Raw genomic sequence first — 27,785 nt, forward strand, 5'->3', positions numbered from 1 at the left:
GTTGTTTAAAGGGTGCAACGACCTGGACAGTGGCATGCCAGAGGGGGATCAAGGGCAAAAATGTATCTGAAAAATCTGCCTGTGTGTGCTTGGAAGAGATAGTGTAGGGGGAGAGCTGTTAGTGATTTCAGGGACAGATGATAGTAAGTTTGCTGGCTAGTAATCTGCTTGATACTGCTCTGTATTGGAGGGACAGAAGTCTGCAGGGATTTGAGGGACATTTTAGCTTAGGTAGCTTTGCTGGCTAGTAATCTACTGTTCTCTTTAAACAACTGCCATACGTTGACCTTGTAGGCATTGTTTGCCCAGTTTTTTTGGACGCAGCCACTGAAGCACAGTTGCCATAAAAAATATGCCATATAAATGCTGAAAATAGTAATTTTTCGCCATACGTTGACCTTGTAGACATTGTTTGCCCAGTTTTTTTGGTTGCAGCCACTGAAGCACAGTTGCCAGAAAAAATATGCCATATAAATGCTGAAAATAGTCATTTTTTGCCATACGTTGACCTTGTAGGCATTGTTTGCCCAGTTTTTTTTGGTCGCAGCCACTGAAGCACAGTTACCAGAAAAAATATGCCATATAAATGCTGAAAATAGTCATTTTTTGCCATATACGTTGAGTCAACGTATGGCAAAAAATGACTATTTTCAGCATTTATATGGCATATTTTTTCTGGCCTCTGTGCTTCAGTGGCTGCGGCCAAAAAAACTGGGCAAACAATGCCTACAAGGTCAACGTCGTTGACCTTGTAGGCATTGTTTGCCCAGTTTTTTTGGCCGCAGCCACTGAAGCACAGAGGCCAGAAAAAATATGCCATATAAATGCTGAAAATAGTCATTTTTTTGGTCGCAGCCACTGAAGCACAGTTGCCAGAAAAATTATGCCATATAAATGCTGAAAATATGCATTTTTTTGGTTGCAGCCACTGAAGCACAGAGGCCAGAAAAATTATGCCATATAAATGCTGAAAATATAAATTTTTTTGGTTGCAGCCACTGAAGCACAGAGGCCAGAAAAATTATGCCATATAAATGCTGAAAATATGCATTTTTTTGGTTGCAGCCACTGAAGCACAGAGGCCAGAAAAATTATGCCATATAAATGCTGAAAATATAAATTTTTTTGGTTGCAGCCACTGAAGCACAGAGGCCAGAAAAATTATGCCATATAAATGCTGAAAATATGCATTTTTTTGGTTGCAGCCACTGAAGCACAGAGGCCAGAAAAATTATGCCATATAAATGCAGAAAATATGCATTTTTTTGGTCGCAGCCACTGAAGCACAGTTGCCAGAAAAATTATGCCATATAAATGCTGAAAATATAAATTTTTTTGGTTGCAGCCACTGAAGCACAGAGGCCAGAAAAATTATGCCATATAAATGCTGAAAATAGTCATTTTTTGCCATACGTTGACCTTGTAGGCATTGTTTGCCCAGTTTTTTTGGTCGCAGCCACTGAAGCACAGTTGCCAGAAAAAATATGCCATATAAATGCTGAAAATAGTCATTTTTTGCCATATACGTTGAGTCAACGTATGGCAAAAAATGACTATTTTCAGCATTTATATGGCATATTTTTTCTGGCCTCTGTGCTTCAGTGGCTGCGGCCAAAAAAACTGGGCAAACAATGCCTACAAGGTCAACGTATACACTACTACAGCGGTGGATACGGATTACGTAAAATATATGAATGCTGCTTGAAAAAAAGTAACTCAAGTGGTTTTTCTAGAGACGATAATATTATCAATATTTAGACAAAATGTGAACAAGCTCACACAGCTAGATGGCGGGTTGAAGAAAACACTGTGCAAATAATGCCTACAAGGTCAACGTATACACTACTACAGCGGTGGATACGGATTACGTAAAATATATTATGGCTGCTTGAAAAAAGTCACTCCGGTGTTTTTTCTGGAGACGGTAATATTATGGATATTTAGACAGAATGTGAACAAGGTCACACAGCTAGATGGCAGTTGGTTGAATAACACACTGGGCAAAAAATGCCTACAGGGCAAATAATGCCTAAAAGGTCAACTTATACACTACTACAGCGGTAGTAAAATAAGAAAAAGTAAAATAAAAAAAAAATGAATATTAAAAAAAAAAAATTAAAGTTGGTGCTGCTGAACTACTAGGAGCAGCAGATTTGCACACCAGTCCCACTCCCCAACACTGCTAGACTAATAGCACTGGGCTCTTATAGTAGTAGTAGTAGTAGTAGTAAAACAACAAAAAAATAAATAAAAGCAGTCCTTACAAGGACTACTGTTATTGCAGCAGTCAGCAGATGAGATCAGAAGCAGGACAGCTGCCCACTGCAGCTACATACAGAGCACTGCAGTAGAAGGTAGATTACTAGCCAGCAAAGCTACCTAAGCTTAAATGTCCCTCAAACCCCTGCAGACTTCTGTCCCTCCAATAACAGAGCAGTATCAAAACGATTACTAGCCAGCAAACTTTCAACTGTCCCTGAAATCACTAACAGGCAGCAGCTCTCTCCCTACACTATCTCTTCAGCACACACAGGCAGAGTGAAAAAACGCTGCAGGGCTTCGGTTTTTATAGGGAAGGGGAGTGGTCCAGGGGAGAGCTTCCTGATTGGCTGCCATGTACCTGCTGGTCTGGGGTGAGAGGGCAAAAAAAAGCGCCAACAATGGCGAACCCAAAATGGCGAACGTCGCGCGACGTTCGCGAACTTCCGGCGAGCGCGAACACCCGATGTTCGCGCGAACAAGTTCGCCGGCGAACAGTTCGCGACATCTCTAGTATGGAGGGTGTGTGTATGGATGCTGGGTTTTTATTTGGAGAGGTTGAACTTGATGGCCTTTTTTTTTTCAAACAGATTTAAAGGGATACTGTCATGGGAAAAAATTTTTTTTTCAAAATGAATCAGTTAATAGCACTGCTCCAGCAGAATTCTGCACTGAAATCCAAATCTCAAAAGAGCAAACAGATTTTTTTATATTCAATTTTTAAATTTGATATGGGGCTAGACATATTGTCAATTTCCCAGCTGCCCCAAGTCAAAAAATCTGTTTGCTCTTTTGAGAAATGGATTTCAGTGCAGAAATCTGCTGGAGCAGCACTATTAACTGATTCATTTTGAAAACAATTTTTTTCCCATGACAGCATCCCTTTAACTATGCAACTATGTAATACAGCTCAAAAACATTCATGTAAATAACCCATATTCATAATAATATACTTGCTTGGCCTGGGTGCAAAACAATCAGATCATACATATACATATCTGCCTTTTCTGTAAGGTCTGCTACCTGTGTTGTTTGTCCTGTTTGTGCCCTGATAAAGGCTATTTTGCCAGTACCAGTCTTATCTGTCTGGTCAATATTAGCTTCCTCCTTGGTCCTCAACAACCACTGGCCATTGGCCCTGATAGTCAGATTATTGTGTGCACCTTAATTATCAAAAAGTGTCACATATTTAAGATTGGACTTAGATCTGGGCTTTAACATGGTAATGGTACAGCATTCCCATAGGTCCCATTCAAATGTCATCCAAAAAAAACATTAAGATGTTGGTGTCACAAAAAGTGTCTCTACACATATTAAAGTGTGCACTTGTGCAAGTGACATATTTCAATATGTTACATGTTAAAAAGATATATATTTTTAAATGTAAGCTTTTTTATTAATAAGAAATAACCTTTGGAGCAGGCACTCAAAGAAGGCAAACTTCCACCAGGCAGATAAATTCAAAGTGACGAGTTTATTGTGTACACAGCCTTACGCGTTTCATATCATAAACACTTTATTATAGACTAAGTGTTTATTACACTATAGTCTATGATTAAGTGTTTATGAGACGAAACGCATAAGGCTGTGGACATATTAAAATACTCTTCACTTTTAATTTATCTGCCAGGTGGAAGTTTGCCTTATTTGAGTGCCTGCTCCAAAGGTTATTTCGGTTTGTCTGCTCCCTGTGCTGAGGGTTCAGGGCGGCGCACCTGGGCCTCTTCCTATAAGTGGTGAGTGATCACTTTCTACTTGGAGACCCTAAACTCCAGATTTATCAATGTTTTTATTAATAAGGTCATGTGTACTGTAGTAATTAAAGGTGGCCAGTGTGGAAGTCCATGCTCCAGAATTGATTCTTCAGGCACGTAACTGAATGTAGTTAACTGTTGGCTAAAAGCCAGAATACTTGAAATGATTACAACTGTGTTGAACAGTGAGCTTGCAAGTAATGTTGGGCGAAAGAACATTGTTCTGGCATGAGTAATCCCCAAGCTATAAAAACAAGCCTCAGAAACAGGAAAAGCACTGCCCAATTATCTATCTATGCCCTGAAAGGACACTGAATCGAAGATAGTTTTTAGCAAGCACTATTTCTGTCAGAACAAATGATTATGTGATGACAACACACAAAGCAATTGGCAATGACACAGGTATGTTACCTCATTATCTATTAGCTACAACTACAACTACAACACATATATATTTTCTACATACTGTACTTACCAAGAGTTGGTTTTCTGTAAGGATTACTTCTGTGAGGCTTTCACATTCTCCTATGCAATCGGTTAACTGCATTAGACGATTCTGATCGACTTTAAGGATAGACAGATTTTTTAATTTCCCTAAAAATTATAAACAGATCTGCATTTCAGAAACAGTAATCGAAGTAGTGACAAGACAAAGATGTAAATAAGCTCTATTTTTAAGCATATAAATTGTATAAAGCATTCTTGCAATTTTCAACTAGTAATATTGTGTTGGCTAGCAGAACACATAGCTCATTCATCCATTCATTGACAAATGCAAATTGTTTGATACAATACATGCCTGCCTGTCAGAAAATAAGGACATAGTATTATCTTGCAGTGAAAACTGCACCCAGGACACAAACTGCAATATATATTTATCACATAGGAAACTGATAGTCTGGCTTTACATCACAAAAACAAGTCGAGAAAAATATATGGATTCTAATTACTGACATTTTCAATCAATCTACTGAGAAATGTCTGTATGTCATCCTATGCCATAAATTGAATATCTTTAACTTGTGCCCCTAGTATGATTAAAGCTCCAGTGAAAGGAATGAAGGGGGCATTATTAAAATCAATTATAATTCCAGTAGTAGGAACAAACCTGTGTTTTCCTTTGTTGTGGTAGTATGTATTTAAATGTAAAAACTGTGCCTTCTTCATATACCAGAAAGTTTTTTTTAGAAAAAGTAAGATATACAGCAAAGTGGGTAAATAAAAAAACTAGAGCTAAAGTTCTTAACCTCTGGTTTATGATCACAAATGGGTTGTTTTTGTTTTAATGGTTTATCCTCATGATAGTTTTTAATATAGCTACATTTTATTCTAAACACCAGAAAGATATATAATACATGACAACAAATGTTGACCAAACTGTCCCAGTATTGGTCAAAGTGGACAAGATTTACAGAATATGTATAGAACAGCTCCACATTTATACAGATTTGATAAATCAGTAATTTAATTTCATCGCTATTAAGGTAATTAATAAAGTTATAGCATACGTATGCTTTCATTCTTTCTAGAACACATATATGCAATTTCTTTCTGTCTAGATGTCTTACCAGAGTCAGTGGGCTTTTGTTTATTATTTTATTTAATATCCTTATTATTCACTAAGTTCAATATATAATATATGGTATTTCTGGCAATATTCATTTTTAGGGTTTAGTTCTCCTTCAATTAAGTGTCTTGAATAAAATACAAATGCATGTCTACCAGTACTAACTGATTTACAAAAATCTATCACTTTTTAATGGTGTATGAAAAATTAATCAAGGTGGCTAAAAATTAACTGTACGCAATATTTCAAGTGTTTAAGATCTGCAAAACAATCTTTATGATTTATATATGTACTACAAATCTAACCTAGTTTTCTGCTATACAGACAGCTAGAATCCTAGAAATTAGAAAGTTTTTCTTTCTCTAAAAGGATCTATGATTCTGGGCCTGTGCACATGCACTGGTTGCTGATCTACAAGATTCAGTTTGCTAACGGAAGTGACATGGCTGAAAAAGTGGTAGCTAGCACCACTGCAAAGCTCAGTAGTTCTAGACCCAGTATGGGTGGAAGAACAGTAAATTGGGAAAGTGGGTTTAATGCAGTAGGGGAGGGCATGTTTGCTAGTGCATTAAAAAACAATTGCCAGGGCAAGCGTACATCCCCTTTAATCAGAAGCAAACTTACCAATGCCATCAGGCAAAACCTCAATAGAATTATGGGACACTAAAAGATCTGTGAGTGACTTCAATCCACTGATCTCTTCAGGAAGCCTTTCCAGTTTATTTTCAGACAGATCCAAACAAAGAAGATTTTTGAGATTTCCTATTTCCTGCACCATAGAAAACAGAATACAAATTAACTTAGAATTCATATTATTTAGAAAATTACAAGATGCCACCATCTTTTTCAAAAAGGTATGGTATTCGTCTATGCCCTTTAGAAAAATTTGATTTTTGAGAACTCAACCCAATGCCATTGTACTGATTACTCTAGTATAGCCCAGGAGTATAAATCAAATTAGATAGTCCCACTGCACTATATGATCCCAAGAGAGCATCAAACTATACAAATATAATAGATTGACACACCATTATATAATACAAGTGATGGGCCTGCATTAGTTACCACAGAAAGAAGAGCATACATTGTACGTTTTAAAAAATTGAGATGGTATTGGTCCAGCTTTGACCCAGAAACACCAGTACACATTACAAGAGATGGACTCAATATAGATATCAAGATCCGGGCTGTTAATTTCAGTTGGGCATACACTATAGGGCTATCTAACTTACATTTGTATTTTGTTTGTTTCCCCCAATCTTATTTTTAGTGCAAAAAATAATAGTAGATTATGCTAATTACTTAAACCACAAAAACTGTAATTCATTAAACATAAAAACCATAAAAAACACCAATATAAAATGTTGCCATCTAAAAGCTGTCAACGTCATGTAGATGTCAATGGGAGTATACCCTTTTCCATTTGTAAAACCTTTCTATAATTTGACGTCATTATTATTATCGCTGCTTCAAACCTTGTGTAGTCTATTAATGTCAATGGGGAAAATTCAAGTGGCAAGCAAGTTCCGGCAGATGTTGCTCTAAAAAAAACCAAACAATGTACCGTAATGGACAATCACCATATCTTCCCTGATTGTCCATGGAACTATGCAGTTGCCTATGTCTGGTGAATTGGACAAATTTTTTTTAAATATATGACATACCGGAGGTAAATCTGCAAGCTGATTTCCATCGAGCCAAAGGTCCTTCAGTTTATATAATGATCCAATTGTCTCTGGCTGCAATGAAAAACATAAAGTCAGATAACATAGAGTATATTTCATGTTATACAGAGGCTGATTTTGAAAATACACAAGACTAAGGTCATAGAACATGTGAGGTAATACCTAGTGGTTTCAAAATACAGACCTTAACTTGTAAACATTGGACAGTATAACAGTTTTCAAGGAGTCCTTATACTACTATTTCTTGGCAACAAGAAAAATACATATATAATTCCAGACAATGGGTTTTGCAAGCACAACTGTATGTAATCTAGGGTTAACTCTGCAGCTTAAGTAAGGTTATCAGGTATTTAAAGTTCAGCAGGCATTAAATAAAAATAAAAAAAAGAAAACAAAATATGCTATTCTTTGCAACTGCTGTCACATTGCTGCGGCTTTCACAGTATTGTTGATTACAATGCAAAGCATCTCCCCTAATGCTGAATTGTGGGGTGAGTTAAAATTCTTGAGGAAATAGGTGCACATGGGAACGGCCTATACGCCAAGTTCCTGAAATGGAAACTGTCCCCCAAAACTAGGGACGTATGGGAACCCTAAGCTAATAGGGGAAACAAGAATATGAGAATACAAGTTTAAAATAAAAACTGAATATTTACGTGAGAAAAAAAAAAAAGATTTGGCCAAACACCTGATAGATCTCTAACCAAACAAACCTAGTAAATGGTAGGAAAATACTTCTTATTAATTAGGATTCAAAATCATCTTTTGCACCACTATAAATGGATTGCGGATTCTTAAAAAAAAAAAAGCCTGTTTTTGTCTGTTTCAGTGAAACAATGTGCAGAAAGAAATCATCTAAAATATTTTTTTTGCAGATCATAGCTAAGTAGAAGCACAAAGTTCCTGTCCAACCCCCAGTCTAATGAAGGACTTCACCGACTCCATAGACTTCTTGTATGAAATTGAAATTTTATTTAATTGAGATAATTACTTGCATAGTTCTGCTCTAGAGGTATAGCACTAAAAATACTAAAAAGGTTTTTTTTTTTATTAATAAACCCACAGGGTTTTTGTATCTGCCCTGTCACAATCCCCTCTACTACTGTGTGCATTGCAAGGTAGGACTATTAAAGATTAGGATATTGCTCACCCCTTCCCTCAGTGTATATTGTAATGATATGTCCTGTAGTAGTCACATAACCTAAAAGCTAACTATGACAATAAATATATTTAATGCTTTCCTACTGCCAACGGCAACCCAACATAACAAGAAGTCATCCAAAAGTACAATGTTGGTCTAAATACCAGCAAGCCACAGGTTAGGACCATATGGATGTCATGGGTGATTCCAGAGAGTGCCTGAGTCAGAGCCCACATTTTAATAAAAGCTTCTAAAAGAAGATAACTTGCTGGTGCTGTCTGTTAGCAGTATACTGGTTCCAGAAATGGGCAGGAAAGGCAAGTTCCATCACATCTTTCCTCATGTTGCAAGAGGGCTATCAGTGCAATAAAGAGAGTGTTGTACAGGTATGGGATCAGAACCCAGTTATCCAGAAAGCTCAGAATTATGGAAAGGCTGTCTCCCATAGACTCCATTTTATCCACATAATCCATTAAATGATTAAAATTTTTGCTGTATTTACAAAACAGTACCTTATACTTGATCCAAACTAAGATATAATTAACCCTTATTGGAGGCAAATCCAGCCTATTGGGTTTATTTACCCACTTTTCGGGCCGTGTGTTGAGTGTCCCGACATTTTTCGTGAGATGGCGATCGGTCGTTCTGTTGAGTGGACAGGTTAGAACATTTCTGTTGGCTGCCGATAATATCTCTGTATGTATTGCCGATCTGACGATATCAGTGGGAGACTGTTACCAGCTTTAGTCTGACATAACTTTCGTTCGATTGCCGTCAGGGGCAGAACATTGTCTGATCTGTTCTTTTACTATTTTATTTGATATGAATGGTTAGTGGCAGGTCAGGAGATGGCATTGTTCATCCAATGTGAAGGTAAATCTGCACATCTAGGGCCACCTTTAAGGTATGAAGATCCAAAATATGGAAAGATCTGTTATCCAGAAACCCCCAGGTCCCAAGCATTCTGGATAACAGGTCCCATACCTGTACATTCAACACACTGAGAAAACACTTTAAGATGTGGCACAAATTACTAGTGCCAGCACCAACAAAAAACAAGCATCTCATAGAGGAAGCCACCAGAAGCAGAAATAACTTGAAAGAAAATAGTAAACTTCAAAGGCTTGTACATTTGGTTCACTGCACTGAATTACATAGGAAGTGACACCAAAGTCCTATACGATGTCAAAGAAAATGCTGGTTCACTTTACTCAGTCCAGAAACATCAACGCCAGAATGACAGAGCAGAATGACAGATACAAAACATACACACATATTGCTTACCAAATCATAAAGTTCATTGTTTCCTACATCAAGCTCTTCTAATCTATGCAGTTGTGCAAGAGATCTGATGCAATAAAAAAAAATACAGTCATCGTTAAGAATGAACTATTACTACTACTTATATAGCACAATCACCTCCCACAGCATGTTACAGAGTATGAGTATACAAGCAGTTTAAACAAGATCAACTCATTAAGCAGACACACATTATTCCAAATGCATAGGGACAGATTTATTAAGGTTGGAATGGTAAATTCAAATTTAAATCCTCAAAATTTTATTTTTCCTCAAAACTCACAAATTGGAATTTTAATTCTCCAACTCGAATTTGATATTTATCATACCTCAACCTTGGAAACAGTTCTAATTTGAATATTCGCCACCTAAAATCTGCAGAGTTTATTTACAAATCAATGGCAGAGGTTCATTGAACCAATTTAAGATGTTAATTGCGTTTTTTTTTTTTCATAAGAAAACCCAATTAAAATTTTTGGGTCGTTCATATTCGATCAAATATTAGACGTTCAAGTTCTTTCGTAAATAACCTCCCAATGGAGTTGTGAGTAAATTCAAATTTATTAGAGTTAAAATAATTCACATAACTTTGAAATTTGACCTTTAATAAATCTACCCCACTGCGGGGGGGGGGGGGAGCAGGGAGGGGAGACTATGGAGGGTAGGTGTTTTATTAGCAAGGGGGTTTAGTTCTCCTTTAAAGCATAATAAGACTTCCAAGTAATGGTTTTTGTAATGCATGAATTATCAGAAATCAATTTAGAAATGATATTACCTCTAGCTATGGAGTTTTAAACAACTTCACATTGTACTTAAACGATTTAAAAAATGAGGATGCATTTCTAGTGTTTTGTGGCCCTTTCTAATTTTGCTAACTTGTTCTGACATGCAGATTCACAGTAGGTTGTGCTAGTAAATCCTCAAAATGTCATATGCATAGCTGATCTCCTTTTATATCTCAGGAAATCATATTACAGTGGAAACCGTCTTGGACTGACCTCATTAGTAAGAAATAATGCAGTGTAATAAATATGAACTTACTCTGGTAAAAATGTTAACAAGTTTTCTCTTAGCTCGAGAGACACCAGGTTGGATAAACTGAAATAAGAACACAAAATTAAGCCAGTAAAGTCAATAGATGCTAGAATGTTATTTACATACAAAGCAAAATCATTATTCTGAATAATATGACATAAAACAATAAAATGCATTTTATTTTCAAGAAATAGTGCATTCAGGTTGGAGAATCACAAATGAGAATTTGCTTCTCAACTGCACTACCTTTATATCCAGACATAGTGGCTTAAATCAGAGTTAGGACATATCTGTTTTGAGGAAAGGAGGATTTATACATGCAGCCATCTCAGGTCATTTTGCCTGGTCGTGTGCTTTCAGAAAGAGCCAGCACTTCAGGATGGAACTGCTTTCTGGCAGGCTGTTATTTCTCCTACTCAATGTAACTGAATTTGTCTCAGTGGGACCTGGATTTTTAGGGTAAGGACTAGGGATGCACCAAATCCACTATTTTGCAGTACAGCAGTAAAGAGTGACTGAAGTTTATCAGAGCACAAGTCACATGACTGGGGAAAGCTGGGAAACTGACAATATGGCTAGCTCCATGTCAGATTTCAAAATTAAATATGAAAAAATATGTTTCCTCTTTTCCAAAATTGAATTCTGCTGGAGCCGCACTATAACAGATGCGTTTTGAAAAGGACAGGTTTTCCCATGTTGTTGTTTCTTGAGATAAACAGGGCAAACAGGGACATTGAGATCCTTCATGATACAGGCACCTTCTTCATTAAAAAAAACAATGGAATACACTGCCCTTTTACCTAAGTAAACTGTTTTAGAGTGTTTATACTGACAACTTTATATTAAAAGAAACACTGTATTCCTAAAATCAAATTTACACTTTATTGTACAGTATTTTGCTTAAAATGACTTTTTCAGCTCACTTTAGACTGGGCACCTTTGCCTGCAGAAAGCCTTTCTTCTCATGAATGTGAGGAACTGGTTAAGCCCAATTCTAAAAGACAAGTGCACTTGTGGTTTCAGACAGCAACAGCTCCTACCTGTCTGAACTAAGCCCTGCTCTTAGGCTGTGCACAATATTAAGAAGCATTCCCTAGCAAACCCTAGAGAAAAGAAAAAAAGCCTAAGAGAAAAAAAAAAAAAGATTAGGTTTGTGTTGACCTAAAATGTTTGTTTTCTATACAAAATATATAAAATATAATTTGAGACCCACATAAAAAAACTGTGAAATTATGGTGCACATAGTGCACGGTCTTAGTGCACCAAATTGGGCAAAAATGCACTTGTGTTTCGATGCACTGTACATTCATTGGTTGCAAATCTGTTGTGCCTGTTGCCATGTTCAGGATTGCAATAGCAACAGGGTTCCCAAAATCAATTGTCACTGTTAATCAGAAGATACTGGATACCAATCATATGTGCAAGAGTGTATATTAAAATGTGCTATACATTGCATCCATTTTAGCTTTTGTTACGACCCTTATAGCTTTTATTTTTTTCTAACCAGAACAACAACAAAAAGAAAGTGATGTGACAAATATATTTTAATGACAAATGTAATTGAATTGGTATTCCTTAAAAGAAGGCTACTTGTTTAAGGTGATTTTTAAAACAGAAGATAACCTTTTGTGAGTCTGGTGATACGGACAAAAAAAAATCAGACGAATAAATCCAATATAAAGGGTAAAAAATATTTACAAGTGAAAACGTTATATTCTAACATCCTCGTTATCATAGAATAATCATATGAAGCTTTCTGCTTCTTTCTATGCTAAGCTTTCATCGGTCTCCATAGTAACAGTCAGGTTTTAAAAGGCTTTATTTGTGGCTAAATGGAGCACCAACAGTAAAACATTATCCAATACTGTATAATCTGCTTTAATCTTTTATAACCTCATATTTTAGGGCAAGCAAAAAAAAAACACTATAAAAGGTTTCCATTTATGGAACAATGGTATATTTATGGGACAATCACTACACATTACTTTGCATAGTATAAAAATATTGTAAAGATACTACTTGACCAGACAAGTGCTTTCTTCCTCAAATGTATAAGACATGTCGTCAATAAAAACAGCAATGTATAATTCAGTAGACATGCTGCCTATGGCGGATACTTGCCCAAATAAGCAGAAAAGCTCAAGAATGCTAATCTTCCTGTATAAAGGAATACAATGCTTACTTGTACAAATGTCTGGCTTAGGCAGAATGTTTAAAAAAAGATGAAGTGGGGAAATGTGGAAGGGAGCTCCAAACCGTTAATTATCTTGGGGGATACTTAATTAAGCTGGCCATAGATACGAAGATACAGTTGAACAAAATGCATTTTCTGTGCACTATATAGCAGCTATGGTTATTGGGCTGGATACATTTCCAATGTTTTAAACATGTTGAGTTGAGTGTTCGCTAATACACTATCGCTTTAATATATCAGCACTATTTTCAAAGCTATTGGACCCATGGCTATAAGTTTAATTGACTGTGATGCAGTCTGGAAGCAACCAGTTATTTTAAGCAGCTAGGTCACTTAGATCTACATCGTTTGAATGGCTATACACACATATATAGTTCAATGACTTTGCCTAGACAGCATTTCTGATACACGAGTGATGTGATTTTTAAAAATAAAGTGAATGCCTAATATGTTATCCAACAGCAAAATGCAAAAAGATAAATCAACTACAGCTTTAAAAACAAATAGAACAATGTCTAAAACAGAGAAGCTATGAGATTAACCAGTCAACTGAAAACTGACAGAAAACATAAGGACAGGTAAATCATTTCAATTTTATCAATAATGATATTGGACTTTTTGACATCTTTGACCATTACTGATAAAATTGAAATGATTTACCTGTCCTTTACCATATGAAAAAAATGACTTTTTACCCTTTTGCTTTTAATCTAACACATTGTAAACTCATTTGTCTTCCACTGCACAACATTTCTGATATTTGATGGCACTTCAAAGTTGAGCATTATTATACTATGTATACATTTAAGTTCATTCCTGACTTATAGTTGAATAATACGTAACTTGTTTTCTAAGACAGACCAATAATATCCAAACTGCAGCCCTTTAGCTAATGGTGAACTATACATTTAAATAAAAAGGGAAATCAAAAACATTCTAAACAGCTCTTTCACCCACACACAACATTTTATTAATCAGTCTAGAACAAGTTAATTCTTAACTTCTACACAATGATACATTATTTTCCCAGAGTAACAGGTATAAGTCGATATCAGTTCATTAGAGGTGAGAAGTCATAAGAACAAATACTCACAGCAAACAAGCCTCTGCAAGATGGTGGGAATGGTGGATAATCTACTCACTTGTAAAACTTGAACTGTAATCGTATTATTATACCGCATGGGTTTATTGAAAGTAATATGGGCTATATTAGAAAAACTGATTAATAACATTTGCAAAGTTTAAAGGTTGTGAGCAATTGTGGGAACAGAAAGAGGTTAATCGGATAACCAAAATACAGATATATGCCCTGAGTAACTCTTTCACTGGCACAAGAATTTGACTTTAAAGATTTCCATTTATAGGATCTTTTCACCAACATGTCAATAGGTACCGAGTTAAAACATCCTGAATATGAATGCCAGCAGACTACTGAACAGCTTGATGCTCAATGTGTAAAGATCTATATACGTTTCCGGGATGTAGGGGCCCCATAATGAAAATAATGCATATAATAATTCAAGGCTGTCATTTCAACTACTACAAACCAACATTTATTGCATTTATTTAAGTTAAAGGCAAAAAAAAAAAAACAAATTCACCCCAGAAATCCATATAATTTGTGGAAAATACATATATTAAATATATTAATTTGGGTTTTTGAGAATGCCTTTCTACTCAAAACTATCAAACTGCAAAGCTTTTGATTTCGATCAAAGGGTTTGCAGCATTATTTATTGTACAGCACTGCAGAAAATCTCTGCGCTTTATAAATACATATTATTATGTTTAACAAAGTGCTCAATAAATGCTTATGAAAACTGTCTCACAGCAAAATGCTGACCGCCATATTTCACTGCAGGTGTGGATCAATCATAAAGCTCTGAATAACATGGACCTGTTTGACCAACATTGTTAAAAACAAAATATGAAAGCATGTGTTTATTTTGTCAAAAAGCTCAAAAAAGTGCTCAGGCACAACAAAGGAACTTAAAACACCCCTAATTGCCAGGTTTCTATGTTTTTAAGTTATGTAAGGCTATTGGACAGGTTTCTTAAATAAACTGTAATTAATTTGTTCCAAGTTGTTCTCTACAAAAGTCCAAAATATGTTCCCACACCTACGAAGTAGACATTACATGAAATTCAAAACTCTGTTATACTTATTATAAGTAATTAACTTTCACCGGCATGTTTTTTTAAACAAAAATCTGCATATCATCACACATAACATTTGCAGCATCACACAAACCACAATCTCTTGAACATAAAGTCAAAATTATAGAAATTAAAAGATAGGGAAATTGATACCACATATTTACTGCGACTTATTTACTAAATGAGTAATGGGTGCAAAATTATCCACCTGCATCAAACAAAACCAAGTTTTGCTTACACAACTTTGTCAGGTATCAACACCATAATTACTGGGCTGGTGAGTAGTTTTTGGTTCTGCAAAGCCTGTATTAAATAGCTGCAAAAGAAAATGTACTTAGGGTTACACAGTTACATAGTTAGATCGGGTTGAAAAAAGACCAAAGTGCATCAAGTTCAAACCCTCCAAATGAAACCCAGCATCCCTACATACACACACTTAAGGTGGCCATACACGGGCCGATAAAAGCGGCCGACAGACCGAGTTGGCAGCTTATTGGCCCGTGTATGGGGGCCCCCGACGGGCTTCCCCGATCGAGATCTGGCCAACTTTCGGCCCGATCTCGATCGGATGGGATTAAAAATCCCGTCGGATCGCGGCCGCATCTGTTCGTTGATGCGGTCCCGCGATCCGACTGCCCGTTTGCTAGGATCCGTTCGTTGGGCCATAGGGCCCACGATCGGATCAGCCCAATATTGCCCACCTCAAGGTGGGCATATCGGAGGGAGATCCGCTCGTTTGGCGACATCGCCAAAACGAGCGGATCTATCCATGTATGGCCACCTTTACTCACATAAATTATATATATACACTCATACACTAACTATATAATTAATTATCACAATATGTTTTCATCCCTTGAGTTTATGCCCTTTTTATGCAAGACAGAACTTTATTTGCTTTAGTGGCCACAGAATGGCACTGACCAGAATTAGTCAACTAATCACAAAACTACAAATACCCCTAGATCCTTCCAACACACTGCCATTTAGTGTATAACTTGCATTTATATTATTTTTGCCAAAGTGCACAACCTTGCATTTATCAACATTGAACCTCATTTTCCAGTTTGCTGCCCAGTTTTCCAATTTAGTCAAATCACTCTGCAAAGTGGCAGCATCCTGCATGGAACCAATAAGTCTGCACAATTTAGTATCATCTGTAAAAATAGAAACAGTTCTTTCAATGCCCACCTTCAGGCCATTAATAAACAGGTTGAAAAGCAAAGGACAAAATACAGAGCCGTGCGGTACTCCACTAACAACACTGGTCCAATTAGAAATGTTTATTAGTCTTTGTAGTATATCTTTTAGCCAGTTCTCTATCCAGGTACAAATACTATGTTCCAGGCCAATATTCCCTAATTTAACCAGTAACCTTCTGTGTGGCACTGTATCAAATGCTTTATCAAAGTCTAAGTAAATCACATCCACTGCCTTACCAGAATCAAGGTCCCTGCTCACCTTTTCATAAAAGGAAATTCAATTAGTCTGGCAAGATCTATTACTCATAAAACCATGCTGGCACAAACTCATAGTATTATGATTTGCAATGAAGTCAAGTATCTTATACCTTAATACCCCTTCGAAAAGCTTTCCTATCACTGATGTCAGACTAACTGGCCTCTAGTTTTGAGGCTGAGTGCGGAACCCCTTTTTTAATAGCGGCACCACATTAGCCATACGCCAATCTCTCAGCACAATGCTAGACCTCAATGAATCTTGAAAAATTAACTAAAGTGGTTTGGCAATCATAGAGCTGAGCTCTCTAAGTACCTGGGATGAATACCATCAGATCCCAGTGCTTTGTTTATATTAACATGTTCTAGTCTCTTTTGAATTACCTTATGCGTAACCATACCGTAACTTAATTAACTGGTTCCTCATTTGTGTAGACAGATGAAAACAGTTTCAGATGAAACAGTTCAGAATCTCTGCGTTTTTTCTGTTCTCATCAACCAGCTGACCCCTCTCTGATATTAAGGGGCACGCCTCTTCCTGCTTCATTTTTTTTTTACTATTTATATTTAAAACATGATTTTGGATTATTTTTTACTGCTTTCTGCAATACCATTTTCCATATCAATTTTAGCTTGTCAGATAGCTTTTTGCATAATTTATTGGCCTCCTTATAACTGATAAATGTTTCGGCTGTCCCAACTAACTTTAAAGCCTTAAAAGCACTTCTTTTCTTACCCACCTCAACACCAACACTTCGATTGAACCACAACGACTTTGCTGCCTGTACCGGACATCCCATAAGAGGTTTCTTGCTAATCTAGCAATTAGGGATGGACAGCACATGAGAAATAAAGCCTTAAAAGTAGTGCCAAACTGCTAAACCTGTGAGATTCTGAGACTTGTAATAAAACTGATCCCTGATGTAACTGCTGCCATTATGACCCACAATTAAAAATTCTATATAGTTTCTGAAATAATAAAGTTAGTCTTAACTATTCCACACTCAGCATCTATTTTTTCTCATTCTTTTCTTGCAGGAGTAGGGTGTCAAGATTTTCACAGATGGAATATACTGGTTTTTTTGGGGGGGGGGGTGCTTTCCAAGCATCTTACTAGAGCTAACTAAACCGATTCCAGAACAAACAAAATCTAACAAAATAACGGACTTTGGCACAAATCCTAATGTGAAGAGTAGAATGGGCTTTAAAATGTTTTCTAAGCAAAATGAGCTCCCCCTCTGGCTTTTTCATATCTACTTGTCAAATTAGACTCCCGACTTCTGAATGATAACAAAATGAAGAAACTGTAGAGAATTTTTAATTGACTATTATATTATATTATATATGACTAATTATATTTGACTATATTTTTAAAAAAAAACGTATTTCAGTATGATGAAGCATATAGTAAATGTTCATTTTCACAATAGTTCTCCTTTAATGAAATAAATGTAATTATAAGCAAGTTTTTGAAAATGCATTCATTAAACATGTATAGCAGATGTCAGCCTTGCATACTTGTAAGCAAGTTTTTGAAAATGCATTCATTAAACATGTATAGCAGATGTCAGTCTTGCATACTTCTTCAAAGGTCTTAGCTGGCTTCTGTCAAATTATTTCAACATTTAGGAGCCACCAGGGCAAGGATATAAAGAAACAGACAGCTTCAGCCTTCAAAAGCAGGTGTATTTACAATTAACTTAAAACTCAATTTAATGAATTAATTAATATCGGATAGTTGCTTAGAATTAAAGTTTCTTTCATTACACAATATTTTATTATTTAAATGTATACCCTTTAAACAAATTAAACCATAAACCATGCATCTTGAAATCCTTAGATTTTAGCAATACACTATAGTGATGTGCGGTCTGAGAATTTCAACCCCCTTTCGAACCGCACTGGCCCGGGCCCGCTGCTGGGGCAGGCAGAAGTCTATAAATTCCGGCGCGGGAAGCCAGCAGTACTAGGTCGCGTGCGGGGAGAGCAGGAGAAGAGCTCAACCCGGACCCGCTACCTGAAGATTTTGTGCAGGAGTCGGCAAACATACCACCAAGGCTAGCTTCAAACAAATGGCAAATAACGGATCTTACTACTATGCCATACTCACTTTCCTATATTTTCTGGGAGCACCTGAAGTGAGATGTCATTAATTGAAAGGCAAATAAGGCTTGAAAGGTCAGGAAAACTTTCAGGCAACCTGGGGAGAAAAAATAAGAAAAAACAGCCATTGGTATTTTTCAAAATGTTAGTTTCTCTTAGTAAATAATGGTAGCAAATAAAGAGGAGAATTGATTCTTTACTGTTTAAGACAAGGACACCAGAAGTCAAAGAAAAATTCCATTATCATTTAAAGCCAGGAGGATGCAAAAATACTTTCTTTTAAACAGTAAATTGATCTTACTAAATTCTTATATTCTAATAAAGAAGGTGTGATTTTATTTATAATAAATACATCAACTTAAAGTAAAACTTTACCCCCAAATAGTTTATATCAAATTAAGTGGTATATTTAAGAATCTTATCAAACTGGAATATATATTTAAGTAAATATTGCCCTTTTACATCTCTTGCCTTGAACCACCATTTCATAAAGGTGTCTGTGCTGCCTCAGATCACCTGACCAGAAATAATGCAACTCTAATTGTAACAGGAAGAATTGTGGAAGCAAAAACAGAACTCAGTCTTTTAATTGGCTCATGTGACCTAGCATGTATGGTTTATTTGTGTGCACCGTGAATCCTATGATCACGGACGAAGGCCCTTATTTTTTAAAATCACAATTTTCTATTTAGGATTACCCAATGGCACATACTACTAAAAAAGAACATTATTATGAAAATGGTTTATTCGGAGAATGCCATTTTATCATACTGTCCTATTTAAACAAACAAGCCTTAATTTTTAAACCAATTTACTTTTCTCTCTATTAAAAGGGCAATTGAAAGTAGGGTAACTTACAGATAGATAGCATAAATAAACAGTGTTTACATGTCTTTAGTAGCTTTAAGGCATGGTGCTCCAGATTCTGATATCTCCCGTATCAGAAATATGGACTAAGCGTTCCAGGAAACCAACCCAATTCCTGCACTAGACCTTTAAATCAATGTAAATTATATAGGTGACTATAAACCTGTCTTGAGGCAGTGAGTGACAGTTATATTTATCACAGAGGATTCACCAACCTTCTGCAGGTTCACTGTCTCACTAGGCAAAGCAGGAAGAAATACAGTGGGGGTTAGCGCAGCGCATTTTTATTCGCAAATGGTTGTATTGCCATGTTTTTTTCTGAACACTAAAATATTCCACTGCTGTGCACATTTGTCCAGTTTTTGCGAATTCACATTGAGAATACATTTCTCGCAAATGAGATAGGTGTTTGTGCGAGTGCGCCCACGTTTTCATTTCTGCAATAGTTACCCTTTAACTAAAAAGTAATAGTAAGACAAAACAGAGGCGCCATAAGGATAAAAATAGCTAAAAGCACTTAAAAACCCAATGGGTAATTCAGAGGAGGTAGTAATGAACTTACCTCCTCCAAGCAGACACCAACGAAAGTGGTAATTTTCAATAATAGTTTATTCACAAAACAGTATTGCAATGCGTTTCGCAGGCATTTCTGTCTGTCGAGGCGCCTGGCGTGTTTATACAAAGACACTGTTGTTTTTGCTCCCGTTCCATATTGCCTGATGAAGCAGGAAATGCCTGTGAAACGCGTTGCAATACTGTTTTGTGAATAAACTATTGAAAATTACCACTTTCGTTGGTGTCTGCTTGGAGGAGGTAAGTTCATTACTACCTCCTCTGAATTACCCATTGGGTTTTTAAGTGCTTTTAGCTATTTTTATCCTTTTGGCGCCTCTGTTTTGTCTTACTACTATATCGAGTCCACCCCGAGTGGAGGGGTATCATCCCCATATCCTTTTTCTACAGAGAGCGACGTTTTATTCCTGAGTGGGGTCAGGATAATCTCCCCACCTGCCTATACAGTGGTTGCCTATCGGTAACCCTGGTTTGTGAGTATTAACTTGTTTACTCAACCATTACTCCCTGTAAAAACATATTACACTATTGGGGCTCTTGGTGTTCCTTTTTGTCTCCCTTTAACTAAAAAAGTAGGCTAGAAATGTTCTCCATTATGTTTTGGGCTTTTGTACCAGCCCAAGGCAACCAAAGCCCTTTAGCAGTAAAGATCCCTGCCTTTGAATATGGCCCTGTATCTCACCATCTTTTCTGCTGATTCACTGCACATGCTCTGTGCTGCTGTCACTTACTGAGCTTAGGGTCCCACTGACAATACAGTACACATAGAATATAAATGTCACAATATAAGGCTGATTGGTAATTAATACACATAATTACTACATGGCAGCACAGAAACCACTGCAATTAGAATTCAGAATTTAATAATCAGCCCTGTAGCATCATTTTTTATTACAGGCCAACCTTGTTTTCTGCTTGAAAATCTGTGACGACACCTAAGCTTAGCTTCTCAACAGCTGCTCAGAGCCCACTGAGCATGCGAGTGTCAGAGACACTTTCCAAGATGGTGACCCCCTGTGACAAGATTGAAGTCCTGGATCATTGCTAATATTGAGAAGCTGAAACTTTAGACTTGTGCAATAAATGTAATATATAAAATATGGCATTTTGTAGCCATATTCATTTTCATGGTTTAGTTTTTCTTAAACAAATTCACTTTGTTATGACTATTGAATCAAGGATTTCCCAGAAGTGCCAAATGCCTTTTTTATTCAGCTGGAAATAAAAAAAAACAGCATACCTATTCTGTGAAAAAATATTTCTCAAACAATCCAATAAAAGCTTTTTAAACAAATTTAACCCACATATGACATCAAATGAAAAATGGTATGTAATGCAAGTTATTGGCATGCTAGAACAAAGTATTGAAAAGGTGTTACCTGGTAAGTGGATTTCCACTAAAATCAGCTACTTGGAGTGCTTTGCAAAATGAGATGCTTTCAGGAATTTCAGGAATTTCTATAAAACAGCATTGTTTTTAAATAAAAAAACAAATGTACAAACATTGTAAAATGCATCCTACAAAAGAAATAGGCATGTACAATGATTTACTTCTATTCCTTTAAAAGGCACAGTTCACTGGGTTCCTTTAAAGGACTCTTAGAATTTATCTAAGGAAGATATCAAATCTGAATATGTAATTATAGTGGTGTGAAAAACTATTTGCCCCCTTCCTGATTTCTTATTCTTTTGCATGTTTGTCACACAAAACGTTTCTGATCATCAAACACATTTAACTATTAGTCAAAGATAACACAAGTAAACACAAAATGCAGTTTTTAAGAGGGTTTTTAAGAGGGTTTTTATTATTTAGGGAGAAAAGAAATCCAAACCTGTGTGAAAAAGTAAATGCCCCCTGAACCTAATAACTGGTTGGGCCACCCTTAGCAGCAATAACTGCAATCAAGCGTTTGCGATAACTTGCAACGAGTCTTTTACTGCGCTCTGGAGGAATTTTGGCCCACTCATCTTTGCAGAATTGTTGTAATTCAGCTTTATTTGAGGGTTTTCTAGCATGAACCACCTTTTTAAGGTCATGCCACAACATCTCAATAGGATTCAGGTCAGGACTTTGACTAGGCCACTCCAAAGTCTTCATTTTGTTTTTCTTCAGCCATTCAGAGGTGGATTTGCTGGTGTGTTTTGGGTCATTGTCCTGCTGCAGCACCCAAGATCGCTTCAGCTTGAGTTGACGAACAGATGGCCGGACATTCTCCTTCAGGATTTTTTGGTAGACAGTAGAATTCATGGTTCCATCTATCACAGCAAGTCTTCCAGGTCCTGAAGCAGCAAAACAACCCCAGACCATCACACTACCACCACCATATTTTACTGTTGGTATGATGTTCTTTTTCTGAAATGCTGTGTTACTTTTACGCCAGATGTAACGGGACGCGCACCTTCCAAAAAGTTCAACTTTTGTCTCGTCGGTCCACAAGGTATTTTCCCAAAAGTCTTGGCAATCATTGAGATGTTTTTTAGCAAAATTGAGACGAGCCTTAATGTTCTTTTTGCTTTAAAGTGGTTTGCGCCTTGGAAATCTGCCGTGCAGGCCGTTTTTGCCCAGTCTCTTTCTTATGGTGGAGTCGTGAACACTGACCTTAATTGAGGCAAGTGAGGCCTGCAGTTCTTTAGATGTTGTCCTGGGGTCTTTTGTGGCCTCTCGGATGAGTTGTCTCTTTGCTCTTGGGGTAATTTTGGTCGGCCGGCCACTCCTGGGAAGGTTCACCACTGTTCCATGTTTTTGCCATTTGTGGTTCGCTGGAGTCCCAAAGCTTTAGAAATGGCTTTATAACCTTTGAAATTGAACTCAGGTGTGATAAACCACAGTTAAGTTATTTTTTAACAAGGGGGGGCAATCACTTTTTCACACAGGCCCATGTAGATTTGGAGTTTTTTTTCTCCCTTAATAACGTAAACCTTCATTTAAAAACTGCATTTTGTGTTCAATTATGTTATCTTTGACTAATAGTTAACGTTTTTTGATGAGCAGAAACATTTAAGTGTGACAAACATGCAAAAGAATAAGAAATCAGGAAGGGGGCAAATAGTTTTTCACACCACTGTATACCTCATGCTTCTTGCTCTAACCTCAATGAAGATGTTACTGGCTTCATCTGCACATGCAGTTTCTATCAGTATACATTGTGGTTAGACCACAACTTTGCTCAAGTGCCACCAGAGTTTACCCAATCATTTTGTTATGTTGTTAGGCCGCCTCCTTCTGGGTGACACAATAACACAATACAGAGAACATGGGTCTGATGAGTAATTATATTGAGATTTTGGGGTGCTTGGTTTGATTCCAATCAGAGCACCATATGGAAGTGAATTGTATGGGCAGCAATAACAGCACACGTTTGCAAAGGAAAGCTGCACACAATAATGATATAAAACTTATCCCAACGTAGTTACTGCATACCGTAACACAGCACACACATTTTTACATATCACCTTTTAGTCTTATATTCTTTAGACAAAGTCCATGCCATAACACCAATGATCCAAAGCTTAAACTTCAAAAAAGTAAAAAGTACAACAGTGGACTGTAAAGGTTTTTGACATGCAGAGATTATGAATTACTTTAATAATAGTAAAAGAAATAAATAAATAAAAAGTATACAAAATGTATGCACATGAAAAAGCACATCACCTGGCCTAAATATTTTAGGACATATGCTACATAAATAACTGCAAACCCCCAAAAATCTAATCCTAACTGGTTTATGTCTTAAATGCATGATGAAACAATAAAGACACCCTATAGTCTATCAGCTGTATATACTGATTCTGGGTATAGGGATTCTTTCCCTGTTCTTCATTAAATTTCCTTTTCGACACTAATGAAACAAAGACACGAACTAGAGTTCTGCGCAGAACCAATTTCTAAGACCCAGAAACCGACCTGAACCCGTAGCCCGAACCGTTACCCACATATTTACTCACTTTGAACCGCTACCCAACCCGCAACTGCCTTATCCGCAACCTGCCGACCACCATCCAAACGGAAACGATGTTGCTGCAAACCGGAAGTGACATCATCAGACATGCCCGATAGTCGAGAGGGACAGAAGCGTGCCGCGTGATGTAAGAGTGCAGGAAGAGACCTGCAACCCGACCCCACATCTATGCCCGCACCTGAAAAGCCTACCCGCTTTTTTGCGGGTAACCCACGGGTACCTGACCTGCTGCAGGACTCTAACACAAACTACTGTCACATAGCATAGTGTCTTCCTCTTAATTAAATACACAGTAAAAGCAAATCCATAATAAGGTTATACTTCAACTTAATAATATGCAGATGGACAAATACAGGCATGTATCTTGATTTTTTTAGATTTCTTCTGTTCCATTCAGCTATAAACATAACCTTTTCTTAGAAATTGCCCTCACCTAGTCATCAACATATACTCAAATTTTTCATACCAATCAGATTCTTGTCAAACACTCACAAAACTAGACATGATCCTGCCCTCCTGGCCTGCTTGTCCTCCACATCTAACATTTAAATATTCCTGATTGTCCTGTATAACAAAATCCATACATTAATTACAGTTTTATTAAAACAGTAGGCAAAAATTATGTTCAGTGCAAGGCCTTTTCAATGAACTGAAGTTGAACAAGGGGGTACACTGTCCCTTTAAGCAACTAAAGCTGACATGATTGAGCCGATTCCTGGCATCTTCCATTTGACTCGTGTCAGCAATCATGTATGGCTTGATTATCTGCCCAAGGTTAAAGAAAATGCATTATTTACAATGTTTCAGTACCCAGAGTAGCGAATAGTGTTTCTATCCGTTTTTTCGCTTGAATGAAGACATGAGGTTGTTAATTAATATTAATAATATCAATGCTTCAGACTCACCATTTCGAGATAAATCTAGCTCTACCAACTGCATAAAGTTTGCTATCTCTGGAGGAAGCCGTTGTATTTCATTGTCGCTAAGGCCCAATTTTCTTAACTGCACAAGTTGGAAAAATTGCTAGGGAGAAGAAAAAAAAAAGCACATACATTTTTTAATGAATACATAGTTTCTATGCAGCAGTTCAAAGAAACAAATGGCTTTAACTAAAGCAAACACTGCAGTCTGAAGTCTTTATACATGTGTCACCCATTTATTAAACAGTATTGTGGAATTTGAAGTCTTTATACATGTGTCACCCATTTATTAAACAGTATTGTGGAATTTGCAGTCACTTTATAAATGTGCGTTAATAATAACAATAATAATGTGTCAGATGCTGAAGCTTTTAAAAAGGATCACACATAACACAAGTGCTTTTGTCAGTACAGTTATGGAATCCATTATCCAGAAACCCGTTATCCAGAAATCTCTCAATTACGGGAAGGCAATCTCCCACAGATAATCCCAATTTTTCTAAATTATTTCCTTTTCCTCTGTAATCATAAAACAGTACCTTGTACTTAAAGGAACAGTAACACCAAAAAATGTGTTAAACAGGAAAGACAATATAATGTAGTGGTGCCCTGCACTGGCAAAACTGGCGTTTGCTTTGGAAAAACAACTATAGTTTATATAAACAAGCTGCTGTGTAGCCATTGGGACAGCGATTCAAGCACAGGACACATAGCAGATAACTGATAAGAGGTAACTGAAAAGAATCCGATTGAAGGGTAAAGAGCTTATCTGTTATTTGCGGTGTATCCTTTGCCTTTGTTCCTTTTTCAGCTTTGAATGGCTGTCCCTATGGCTGCATAGAAGCTTCTTTTTATAAACTATAGTTGTTTCTGAAGCAAACACACCAGTTTTACCAGTGCAGCAAAAGTACATTATATTTTCATTACTTTAGGACACACTCATTTTTTCGGTGTTACTGTTCCTGTAAAGGGATTCTGTCATGATTTTTATGGTTTACTTTTTATTTCTAAATAACACAATTTAAATTGCAAATAATTCACTCTTCACTATGTATTTTTTTAGCTGTGAGATTGGTGTGGAGGCAGTCATCTCAGTGCGCACATCACTAATTAGTACTTTGATCTTTCTACATAACACACTTGAATTTCCAGTGATGAATGAACACTGAGGAAAGTCCCAAAACAGTAATACGCCCAAGCATGAGTATGGGCATTTACACTCTGGCTTTTTGCCCTGTTCCGTTTTAATCTGTTCAACCGCAGGGGAGCGCAGGACTAAACACAGTCAGTTCTCCCTTACATACAAGTACTCATAGCGATGCACGTATACGCTGAATGCAGGTGTTACGCAGCATGTTGGATCATGTTAGGCAATCTTTTAAAGGAGAAGGAAAGCTACTGAAGGAGTTTAATAGATTAGCCAATAGATTAGCCACAATAGTTAAAGCTATAACACTATATTTATTCTGTAGAATGCTTCTGGCAGATATTATTTGACTTGTGCTATTTTGAGACCACGCAGGGGGGTGGGGCGTGATGTCACAGGGTCGGACCGTGAGGTAGATGGGTGTGTCAGTGACATCAGGGGGTGGGGCTATGATGCAGCGATCAGCGATTGCCCGATCGCCGTGTCAATCAAGGGAATCCTGCCCGGTTTTCCTAATTTGGAAAACCCGGACAGGTGTTAACCCTATTTTGAAGCAAACAGATCAGTTTTACCAGTGCAGGACAAGTGTAAATAATATTTTCATTACTTTAAAACACCTTCATTATTTGGTGTTACTGTTCCTTTACAACGCTCAGCATAACATACCTTTCTCCCTGCATTCAGTCTTTTGTGGTTTCTAAATCACAAGCTGGAAACTGCAGCTCATTTCAGTTACTTCTGGTCTAATATGAAGCTCTGCCTCTTTTTGTTTTGATGCTCTAGTTTTCTTTTTGACTGAATGCAAGAGGAAAGGTATGTCCGTCTGAGCACTAAATAGAGTAATTTTAGAGCTATAAAAATGTTTTACTTATTCTAGAACGACTATTTAAAAGAAAATAAAGTAAAAGACAACATACACTGACAGTATAATTCCCATTTGTCTGAATATGAAGAGATGGCAAAGAGCACATACTTTATTTTGAAGTACTTGTGAATAATGATGCATTCAAACTAAGATAGATTGCTGAAAGGATTAGTGCTTTGGAAGTTGTTTAACCAAATAACAGCAGCCTCCTGAACCGGATTTGACAGTAATTAGTGAACCAAATAGAAGAGTCAAACCAGCAAAAGGCATTTACAATCAAGGTCATACAGCATACTTAAGGATAGGTAGTGCATAATACATCTGTCAATGGTGCTTACACACATTTACATAAACAGCAGTTCCATAAAGTCAGCACCTGAGCTTCACCAATGTCTGTGTAACATTAGTTGCTATGAAATATTTTCATGTATTCATTCATATTGAAAAGCAAGAAGCCATTTGCTCCCATTATAGTAGACTACATTAACTGTTATGAAAGCTTAAGTTTATTCATGATGATGGTCAACTTACAACAGCGCAGGAAAAGTGAAGAGATTGTGTGTAAGAGAATGGGAGATGAGAAAAGAAAACACTGGCACTACTGGAGGCCAGATTCACTGGAGTCAATAGATTACAGTTAGAACTGGCTTGTTATTTGTAGACTCCTTGAGAAGGAAAAACAATGCAAAACTTCTACTGAACTTTACAAATATATAAAATTAAAAATAGTAGCAGAACTACTTGGGGGGAAGAGAGGACAGGTTCACACCAATGCATTCACCAATTTCTAGATTGCCGCTGGA

At 36.9% G+C, this 27,785-nt stretch overlaps 1 protein-coding gene across 2 annotated transcripts in view; it reads right to left on the reverse strand.

Annotated features, from left to right (window-relative positions):
* Window positions 1-27,785, reverse strand: part of lrrc1.S (leucine rich repeat containing 1 S homeolog) — a 59,826-nt gene that overhangs the window by 14,293 nt on the left and 17,748 nt on the right. The window contains exons 2-10 of one of the 2 annotated variants that reach the window (XM_041564047.1): window positions 24,956-25,073; window positions 21,471-21,549; window positions 18,659-18,748; window positions 17,289-17,366; window positions 10,747-10,803; window positions 9,691-9,754; window positions 7,245-7,319; window positions 6,205-6,349; window positions 4,489-4,607 (exon numbers count right to left, since the gene is read on the reverse strand). In XM_041564047.1, the coding sequence (XP_041419981.1) occupies window positions 4,489-4,607; window positions 6,205-6,349; window positions 7,245-7,319; window positions 9,691-9,754; window positions 10,747-10,803; window positions 17,289-17,366; window positions 18,659-18,748; window positions 21,471-21,549; window positions 24,956-25,073 (825 nt within the window). 2 annotated transcript variants of the gene reach the window in all.

Source organism: Xenopus laevis, chromosome 5S, assembly GCF_017654675.1.
Source record: "Xenopus laevis strain J_2021 chromosome 5S, Xenopus_laevis_v10.1, whole genome shotgun sequence".
NCBI lineage: Eukaryota > Metazoa > Chordata > Amphibia > Anura > Pipidae > Xenopus > Xenopus laevis.